At 33.8% G+C, this 10520-nt stretch overlaps 1 protein-coding gene across 2 annotated transcripts; it reads left to right on the top strand.

Annotated features, from left to right (window-relative positions):
- Nucleotides 1-334: 334 nt before the first annotated feature.
- LOC126818916 (lysosomal acid glucosylceramidase) lies at nt 335-10234 on the top strand. Of its 2 annotated transcripts, none has more exons than XM_050546605.2 (10): nt 335-484; nt 1178-1372; nt 2797-2940; nt 3216-3349; nt 4186-4358; nt 4850-5087; nt 5739-5960; nt 8031-8194; nt 8836-8952; nt 9583-10234. In XM_050546605.2, exons 1-10 carry the CDS (start codon nt 412-414, stop codon nt 9692-9694), a joined length of 1572 nt encoding a protein of 523 aa, XP_050402562.1. In that variant the 5' UTR covers nt 335-411; the 3' UTR covers nt 9695-10234. The 2 variants fall into 2 exon arrangements, with proteins under 2 accessions (XP_050402562.1, XP_050402561.1); XM_050546604.2 differs by lacking the exon at nt 5739-5960 and adding an exon at nt 6113-6334 and having other exon boundaries at nt 336-484.
- Nucleotides 10235-10520: the final 286 nt, after the last annotated feature.

Below are 10520 nucleotides of genomic sequence, written 5' to 3'. Positions count from 1 at the left end.
ACCCTGTTTACATCTCGTGACCTTGACGAAATCTGCAGGTTGCCTTAATATTTAGATCTGACCGGAAAAAAGCATAGGTAGATCATAGAGTTATGTTTCTATATCGGGTTAGATTAGATCTGTGTGATAAGGTCAACTTCAAGTTTGGTCAAAGGTCATGAGATGTAAACAGGGCTAAAGCTAATCCCAAGCCTAATCCCGGTCCTAGCTCTAACGCTTACCCTAACCCTAACCTACAATATCGCCAACAATCACGTGGCGCTAGGCGAATAGGTTGCCAATCTGTGTTCGGTTTAAGCAACCTTGAGTTGGCCTTAACAAATAGATCTAGCTATAGGAAAAGGGGCGGACAGAGAACACGTGACATGTCTGGCCGATTTAACAATAACAAAAGCACGTGACGGTTATGTCATGAATGTAATAATGTTTTGGAAAGTCTTTTTAACGTGTTTTTGTTGGTTGCTGATTAATACAGTAAAACCAGGTTAATATACTTAAATTTTGGTCGCAATTGGAGATTCTCTGAAAGAGAGAGGAGACATTGATTACAAATACAATAGCTGTTCTCAAGAAAATGAATATTCCTTCTGACAAGTTCTGTTGTAGCCTGCAATTTAATAATTTGAAAACCATAACACTCATTAATTACTTTCACATTTATTTATAAAGTAATCAAATTAATAGCCATGCACTCTGTATACCAGAGTAGAAAATGCCCATTGTCGATCTGATATAGTCAGCTGTATATTCATGTAAAGGTAATGAAATTATACACCATGTTTCATTACTCCCACTCAATAAGACAATGCTCATAATTAATGCACTCAGTCAAGACATTCAACTTACCAACAGTGGGGTTGGGTGGCTGAATGGTTAACGTCTGCGCTAGGTTCTCAGCAGGTTTTAAAACACATCAAAAACTTTGTCCTGTAGTGCATTTAGCCGTGTTCTGGACATGCAGATCAAGCAAAGCAATGACAATTTAGCGCTCTTGAGCAACCAGTTTGTTGGATATTCAGCGCTTTATAAATAGATTATTATTATTATTATACTTGATGACTGCTGAACTGATGATATAGTTCATTTAAATTTCAGGATTCATTAGAAATTGAAATAACCAGAGTAAATTGAAATAAACAATGAAACAATGTCCCGTTTTTTTATTTTATGTTATCAGTTCAAACAACATTATGCGCACAAAAAAATTTGGGAGGAGATTCCATTGTGTGTGTTTGTAACAGTGATTATTGTGATACTGTAGAACCAAATGGAAATCCTGGAAAAAACTTTTATAATCTGTACCAGTCATCTAAACTTGGACACAGACTTAATTATACAGCTATTCCATTTGAAAAAAATGCAACAACAGAGAGTGAGTAGATGTATTTTAAATCTAGGTGTGTGAGCTATGTATCTTATTAATTGTTTTATTCTACAATTAGACAAAAAGATTTCTCAAGTTTCATTTTGTTGAAAACAAAATCATGAGCCCTAGCTGGATCATAATTGTTGCTGTTATTTTCCAGGAGATAATCCTTTATGATTTTACTCTTAGTCAATTTATATGCCAAGAAATTCAAAGATTTGAATTGATCGTACTTAAAATTTAAATTACATATGGGCACACTATTCCAGACTAAAAGTCAAATATGGACTTTCATACAATACACAATATGTATTTTTAGCATATTGGTCCACAATTTATTAAAATGGATCAATCCTAACTTTCTGTTAATTTTATTGTTATTGAATGCCTGAAGGATAATTAATTTTTATCCCTGAACATCCAGCTGAAAATTGTATCAACTAAATCTAAGTTTTTTCTTTTCATTACATAAATTACTTTGGAAAGAACATTTTTCAGTCCTTATATTTGTGAAAGTGAAATAAGGAAAATGATTGTTGGCTTTCTGGCATGTTCCGTTTTACAACATCCAGACTTGCTTGACTGATCTGCAATTCCTGGACTTATAGCTACATTATCTCCCTTTAACACAGACACATGAAAGATAGCGTCAACTCAGAGGTTGTGACACAAACACACTCAAATCAAACATAGCGACCACCAAGGAACCATGATATTGAACAAACCTCGAACTTTGCAACTCGATTATCACAGATAGACATTTTAGCATGAAAGCGCGAAACTTTATATTCCTGATGATCAAGGAATCTGATAGGCTCCCCAGCTGGGTCAGTAGCCAATCAAAATTAGTGCCAAAATATGCAGGGTATTACGTGAAGGGCTTAATAGGATGTACAGAGTTAAAGTCCAAGAAAAAAGGTTCATAATCTGGATCAACTGGTATAGTTGTTCTTGAATGAGTCAGACGATTGGTCTTTGGTCTTAAAGGACAAGTTGGGTTGGATTGCCGAACGGTTAGAACGTGTGCGCTTTATCATAAGGTCTGTCACTAAGTCAAATGGCGTGGTTTCGATTTTTTGGTTGTACGTGACAAGGACTAGGGTTGCCTGTCCAACTTCATGGGTTTTTTCCGGATCCTCCGATTTCTTCCCACTGCTAAAGACCCCTAAGCGAATTATCGAAATAAAATTGAACCATGTGTTAGTCCCGAGATGACCTAGTTTGTGTCGTGTGGACGTTAAACCCCATTTCTCTCTCTCTCTCTCTGTAATCTAATTTGTAATTTTGTAATAAGTCATATTTCTGTGACTCTAATGTATAAAAAACATTTTAAGCAAGAGCTCTCAAAATGGCCTACAATTAATATTTTAAGTCTGTCCTATATCAATGGTAATAAGTATAAATCATGAACATTCAACTTTTCTTTTCAGATATATTTTATATCAACATTAATGTTACATATCAAAGTATACTGGGGTTTGGTGGAGCATTTACAGATGCTGCTGGTATTAATATACTGAGTTTACCTGAAGATGTTCAAGAGAAATTAATTCAATCTTATTATTCACCTGATGGTAGGTATAGTTAGGCTCACAGCATTTTGGATCCTATCACATCATTTTGTATTCTATGATTCTTTTCATTTTTAGTGGCAATTAAATTCTAAAATCTGTACAATTTGTTCATTTACAGTATGTTTAAAAATAGATTGAGCAAGTTAATTTGTAAGTTATAATTGATAAAGTTATTGTACTTGTTTTAAACAGTTTTTCAATATACATAGACAAGCAAAGCTTCTGTTAGATGTCACATTTTATTGCCTGGCAACCTATGTTCTTTTAATTTACAGGTATTGAATACACAATAGGAAGAATTCCAATGGCTAGTTGTGATTTTTCAACTCATCCCTACTCTTATGATGATTCACCAATGGATTTTAGTTTATCTAATTTTTCATTAGCAATGGAGGACTTGAAATACAAGGTATGTTATTTTATGGTAGTGCCAGCGAATGGACAATGGAAGTGATCCCTATGATCTCTATTCGTTCTGATGGTAGGTAAAATCTTTGGCATACATACTGTTGAGCACCTAAAAGAACTCTTGATAGCTGGATTTCAGTGAAGATTCTTCATAATTGCCATCATCTGGGCGAAATTATCCTTTCTAGAATTTTATTGCCAGAGTGACAAATATGTTAGTTTAAAAATGACCTAAGTATTGAGTTGACTGGTCTTGAAACTCCATTCCTCTCTGTTCCTTTCCATGTAATGTTGTCACACATCTGCAGAAAGACTATAAGAGCTGAATTACCAGTTAGCTTGACAAGTAATATATTTCATTACTATATTTTTTATCTCTAATGTATTTCATTGTTCTAACCTTTCATGCAGAAATCATATGTATTCAAACTTCCCAGAGATTTAGCTTGAAGCTCACTTGAAATTTATTATTGATTTACAGTTGATGATGGGTCTGTTCGCATTATATGTTAGAGAGAGAGAGAGAGAGAAATGGGGTTTAACGTCCACTCGACACAAACTAGGTCATTTCGGGACTAACATATGGTTCAATTTTATTTCCATAATTCGCTTGCGCGTAGTGGTCTTTAGCAGTGGGAGGAAACCGGAGGACCCGGAGTAAACCCACGAGGTTGGACAGGCGACCCTACTCCTTGTCACATACAACCGGGGAATCGAAACCACGCCAGTTGACTCAATGACAGACTTCATGATACAGCGTGCACGTGCTAACCCCCTGTATGTTAGAACCGATAACATTGTTCTCATGATAATTTCTTTTTTGACTTTATGTCTTAGATACCGATAATACAAAAAGCCTTATCCATAAGCAGTCGTGAAATTTCCATATTTGGTAGTCCATGGAGTGCTCCAGCCTGGATGAAAACTAACAACAATATGACTGGAAGAGGCTCTCTAATTGGACAACCTGGTGGAAAATATTTTAAAACTTGGGCCAATTATTTTATAAAGTTAGTATCTATAATTATACAATTTTTTAAATGAAATGCATTCTGTTTATACATCATACTTGCAGGGATGGAATAGGAAATGAAATGAAATGAAATGGGATTTAACGTCCTACTGTTCTGCTCCTAAACTGGGCTAATGAAGACGGGCATACGCCATACAGTGTGCTATGAGAGAAATTTTGCCCGAGCAGCGGCATTAAGTCCTACTCTTATATCAAATTCCAACTGCTAAGGGATCTTTTACGTGCATGGCAATATGTACATGGACCTCGGTTTTTCATCCCATCCGAACGACTAGACAGCTGTCCTTGTCAGGCCCTCCGCCCTGCATCACCGACAAGGGGAAACCACACTGGATGGAATAGGAAGTTTGATGCACTTATTGTTTATGCCATAATGTAGCAATATGTATATAGTACGCTACTCTCACCCTATATTTCCGAACTTGACTTGAATGAACAACCAGTATTTTTTAAAACTTTTTTCTTCAGATTTCTTGATGCATATAAAAGTCATAATATCAGCCTTTGGGGTCTGACTGCTCAAAATGAACCAACTGATGGTGAGATTTATAAGTTTCCATTTCAAGCTATGGGATGGACAGCAGAAATGCAAAGAGATTTTATTATTCAAGACTTGGGGCCTGCTTTACATAATAATGGATACCAAGATATACAATTAATGATTATGGATGACCAGAGATTAGTTTTACCAGAATGGACATCAGTGGTAAGTTAAACCAGTTCTGCTATATGATACTTTTAAATCAGTGTGATCAAATGTGTTCATCTGTGAAACAAGGAAATGAAATGGGATTTAACATTATAGTTTTCTGCACCAACCGTGCTAATGAATAAATGCATATGAAATGCAGTGATCTACAAAAGAAAGTAAGTCTAGTCACTGGGACTATGGCCTACTCTTATTTTGAATTCCAACTGTCAGGGGTTGTTTTATGTGCACACCAGCGTGTACAAGGCGACCTCGTTTTTTTGTGCCATCCGAACAACTAGACAGGCCCTCTGTAAGGCATAAATGACATTGGGAAAACATGCTGAAAAATCCTGAGGAACTTTCTCGGCCAGCACCGGGGAACAAACTAAGGACCTCCTAGTTAGCAAGCCAGCGTTATACTTACTGAGCCACTACGGCACCCTGTGAAGCAAGAGATGACAGGAAAGCAGACTATAGACAAGACAAGTATTACACTATTAGTTGCAGAATAACTGGAAAATGACAAACATATTTGTACTCAGGTATTAAATCTATTCACCCATATAAAATAATACTGAAGTATTGATTGACAATTTAGATGTAACATAACATTCAAGGATATTATTAAATTTAGAAGTATTATTAACCAATTATGTTTTAAATTAGATTCTTTCAGATAAAACTGCAAGTCAGTACATAGCTGGTACTGCAATACATTGGTATACTGATAAGATCATCCCCTCTGGACTTCTTACATATGCACATGACAAATATCCTGACAAATTTATTTTTGCCACAGAAGCATGTAATGGAGATTTACCCTGGGAGAAACATGTAGATTTAGGAAGTTGGGAAAGAGCAGAGTCGTACAGCCATTATATTTTACAGGTCATATAATGCCCTCCAACACACTTGCTATGGATTGCACATTCAGCATCACCATATCCCCAAATCCCTTTATTGCAACAGCCAATCATCATTTCTTCCTTCAAAACACCATTTAATATGCCCTAAGCCATTTCTTATACTCAACTTTTCAGGTCTTGAGTAGTGAAAAAGCTATAAAATATATTCAAGGTGTGGGCTTACATTGGTATTATGATTTTATCACACCAGCATCTGTCCTTGATATCTTCCATGCCAAATTTCCTAGCACATTCCTGCTTTCCACTGAAGCTTGTGTTGGTTCCATGCCTTGGCAGAGAAAAGTTATTTTAGGCAGCTGGGACCGAGCTGAAAAATACTGCCATTCAATAATAGAGGTACCTGTTTCAATATCTTGATAATATATATATTGGTAATAGAATATCACAAACATCCAACGGGCAAATTTTGTAAAATCAAGTAATAACATGTGGACAATTCAGATAAAATAGATTTTTTTATAACTGGACAGTTGACTCCACTTAAAACAATCAATAACAATTGATGTAGTTCTGTTTTTGTGTCCTATATGTACTGATACTAGTTTTACTTTCATGACCTTTAAAGTGGCTGATCATCATTTAAGGGAATTTGAATCCCTTGGAAACTACCATATTGTGAACGTTCAATTTCTTAAAGGAAATTCAGTACTAAAATGATTCAACTCAGTTCATTATTTACAAAGATTTTTGAAAGATATGATTAATTCAACATAATTGAGAATTTCGCAACATTCGCCCAGCGCCATCCATAAGTTTTGGGTAAATTATTTTGAAGGGCCTCATTTTAATCAAGCCGTGAGATAATTTTGAAATTTTCTTTTTGGTTATTTATTAAATATTAATTAATCAATTTGAGTCCTCAATACTCCAAAACCAGGATTGGCAAATGGCAACTTTATCAACTATAAATACACCTTCTGACAACCATTAACAATAAACAGAGTTAAGCTTTACTTGACCAATTTAAAATATGTATTACCAAATTTGCTGACCATGTGATGTTTCACAATTGATTTCAAACTCTTCATCGAAAATAATAATCTGGTTTCAAAATCAGTTGGAATGATATTTATCTGAGTCATAAAGACACACTGTAAACATAAATCATGAAATAGTTGCTTAAGTTACCTCAATTATCAAGACACTGGCAAGTGGTGGAACTACATTATTGGGACCAACAACTTAGTCTGTGTAACCTCTGTTATCTTCTGGTTGTTCCATGGCAGAAGAAAAAAAGAGATTAATTCAAAACCCTATAATCCTCTGGTTCCGTGGCAACTTAATTCTACAATCAGTTAAAGATACATTATGTAAGATTTAGATAAAGAGCTAGCCATTCTTGCTATAGTAGTTCGAAAATAGATAATGTAAAATGAATAATTTGAAAATTTCATTCAAATTACTCTATTGCGAGCGAAGAGTTGGTTATGGCCTGGATAAATTAAACATGCATTATGCAAGAGCTAAATCTGCCTATTGCAGGTCTTTCTTTAGGCCTGAAATGTTTTCTAAAGTATTAATTAGACATTAATTAACTGATCCAGGCCTTAATCAACTCTCGATGGCATCAGATTTCTCCGATATTAAATAGATTAGATTGGTTCAGCAATACTTTGAATTAATCAAATATGGAGCACCGAGACTTAGCTTCGATCAACCAGTACGGTGGTTGAAATTATTGCACACGTCTGTCAAACCTTCAAAGGCTAATATCTTCGCTTGCAATAGAGTAATTTGAATGAAATTTTCAAATTAATCATTTTACATCATCTACTTTCCAACTATCATAGCAAGAATGGCTAGTTCTTTATCTAAATCTTACATAATGTATCTTTAATTAATGTCTAATTAATAATTTAGAAAACATTTCAGGCCTAAAGAAAGACCTGCAATAGGCAGATTTAGCTCTTGCATAATGTATGTTTAATTAAAATATTCTTTTTGACATAGAATACAAATCATCAGTTCATAATAGATAATTTCAAGCTATGGTGCATTCTCAAAATAATAGAAATATAATGCAACTTTTCAGGATTTAAATCATTGGGTTACTGGCTGGACAGACTGGAATATAGCCTTAGATATGCAGGGTGGACCAAACTGGGTATCTAATTTTGTTGATAGCCCTATAATTGTGAATGCTGATAAAAGAGAATTTTATAAACAACCCATGTTTTATGCACTTGGGCATTTTAGGTTGGTGCTTGATATCTGTGTGTTTTATAATCTTGTTTTTACTTTCATAAATAAAACTGTTTATTAAAGTCTCTGATCGTCATTTGAGGTATTTTTTAATCCCTTTTAAACTACAACTTTGCAAAAGTTAAACCTCTAAAAGGAATATCAGTCCAAAATTTATTTCGATTCCGCTCTGAATTTACAAAGACATAATGAACTGAAAAATTTCCAACATTCAGTTAAGTCTCTTAATCTATCACAATGATTCTCAACCAGTATATGCCACGGCACACAGGTGTGTAGCGAGATCTTCCTAAGTGTGCCATAAAATTTTGAACGACACACTCAGAAAATGAGAAAAACCATGTGATTCCAAATGAGTATTCACTGGTGTTTACTGGTAGGTTGATAGCTGTGTTTTTCTTTATCTAGTTTGAGTTACTCTATGTGTCTATGACTAGTCTTTGTCTACAGTTGTATGCCGTCTATGACTTGCTGTGTTTTTATTTTACAAAATTGAAATATTTTTCATATATATATTTAGCCAGGTGTGCCGCTAGTTTTTCACGTGTTTTAAGGTGTGCCGTTGGCAAAAAAGGTTGAGAACCACTGATCTATCATCATAATAACCATAACTTTATATATCAATTCCATTTCAGTAAATTTGTGTTACCTGGCTCTAAAAGAGTTGATATTAAACAAAATGGAATATCAAGTTTAGAACTGGCTGCCTTTATTTTACCAGATTCTTCAAAAGTTGTTGTAGTTTTAAATAGGTGAGTTTATGAACAATGCTTGATTTATATAAACTTGTTAAGTCCCTAAGCTATATCAATAAGCTTGTAAACCTGAAACATAGAAAAGTTGGACTTACTTTAATTAATTACATAATTTTAAAAGCCATTTTAAAAACTACAGTGTATTAAAAAGTCCTAAAAGCAAGAAAAAAACCCAAAACATCTGAAATTTTGTGATGTCTTAAAGCTACAACTTGATTAGCTTATGTCTATGTCTGGCACTGTTTATTTGTCTCATATTTGGTATGGATTCTGTATGACCGTAACAGTGATTTAGCTGTCCACTTAATATGTTAACGTGTTAATGATAGTCTTAAATTTTCTGTATTATTAAAAGGTAAGTTTATTGATTCGAAATTATCAACTAAATACATGGACTAAAATGCCTAGATAATTAATAATTATGACAGCTCACATTTATGTCACTGTACTCTTGAAATAACAAATACAGATTGAAAGTAACATGACCGGGATTCATTAAGATTTTTGACTTCAATCAGTGCAAGCAAAATTTAATTTAATGGTTTTTGCATATTTTTAGTTTTTGTTTAAACTTCAAAGTGATGTAATTGTATAATGTATTACAAATGGATTTATTTTGTCTTATAGAAGTGATAAAGAAGAAACATTTAGTATAAATGACCCAGCAGTGGGTTTTATTAATGCCCAAATACCAGCTCATGCTATACAGACATATATTTGGTGGAACAATCAAAGTTAAAGTCATATTTTTTTGCATGTAAATTTGTGCAAAATGTTTCATATAAATCCTAGATAAGAGTTATTTCCCCATTTGTATAGGTGACCGATCTTGTTTTTTTAGAATTTCTTTATTAATAAGAAAAGTGTTTCAGAAATAAAATTATAATTACACTTTGTATGTATTGAAGAGATTGTGATTTTGAATGAAATAATAAGATTTTTAATTTTAAATACCTCGAATGAATTGTGTATATTTTGTAAAAGCAGTTATTTCAAAATATTCTTTAGAAATGTGAAACAAACTCTATGATACATACTTAGCTGTGATCAGTAAATGATTGAAAAAAAGCAGGGTATCTTACACTCACTAAAATACCTCATACAACTTCTCATTGGGGTTTTTGAATTCTAATAGTTATTAAATTTTGGTGCATTTATGTATGTACTATACATAATCCAGTAAAATAGCTTAGATGATTTATAAGGCTACGAATACATTATTTATATGAATATTTCCATGATGTCTTTATTTTTATAAACAATAAATTTGTTATTTATATTTTTATAAACCACTATTGTGATTTTATTATAGCCCACATTGCAATGTTGATTGTCGTCACGTTCATCCACCGTTCTGTGGGGGCTAAAGTTATGATCTGATTGATTTTACAATTTATGCACAGTGTTTAAGTTCACAAGACCAAGAATCAGACTTTCGGTAATTGCTGCCAATTACCCACAAAAGAGTAAATATGGGACGACTTCAGAGATGTCATAACTGCTGTGGACATAATTTTGTTGCCTGGCTTCCTATCTTTGGTAAATTCTCTGATCGCCATTCGAGG

Source organism: Patella vulgata, chromosome 4 (assembly GCF_932274485.2).
Source record: "Patella vulgata chromosome 4, xgPatVulg1.2, whole genome shotgun sequence".
In the NCBI taxonomy this organism is placed as follows: Eukaryota; Metazoa; Mollusca; class Gastropoda; family Patellidae; genus Patella; species Patella vulgata.
The sequence above is the reverse complement of the archived record's forward strand: the minus strand, read 5'-3'. Positions and strand labels throughout refer to the sequence as shown.

Bases quoted from the DNA above. Each gene is read 5' to 3' on its own strand.
- LOC126818916 (XM_050546605.2), top strand. From the start codon at position 412: ATGAATGTAATAATGTTTTGGAAAGTCTTTTTAACGTGTTTTTGTTGG. The intron at 8,195-8,835 runs GTTGGTGCTTGA...ATTCCATTTCAG, and splicing joins TATGCACTTGGGCATTTTAG to TAAATTTGTGTTACCTGGCT. The intron at 8,953-9,582 runs GTGAGTTTATGA...TTTGTCTTATAG, and splicing joins GTTGTTGTAGTTTTAAATAG to AAGTGATAAAGAAGAAACAT.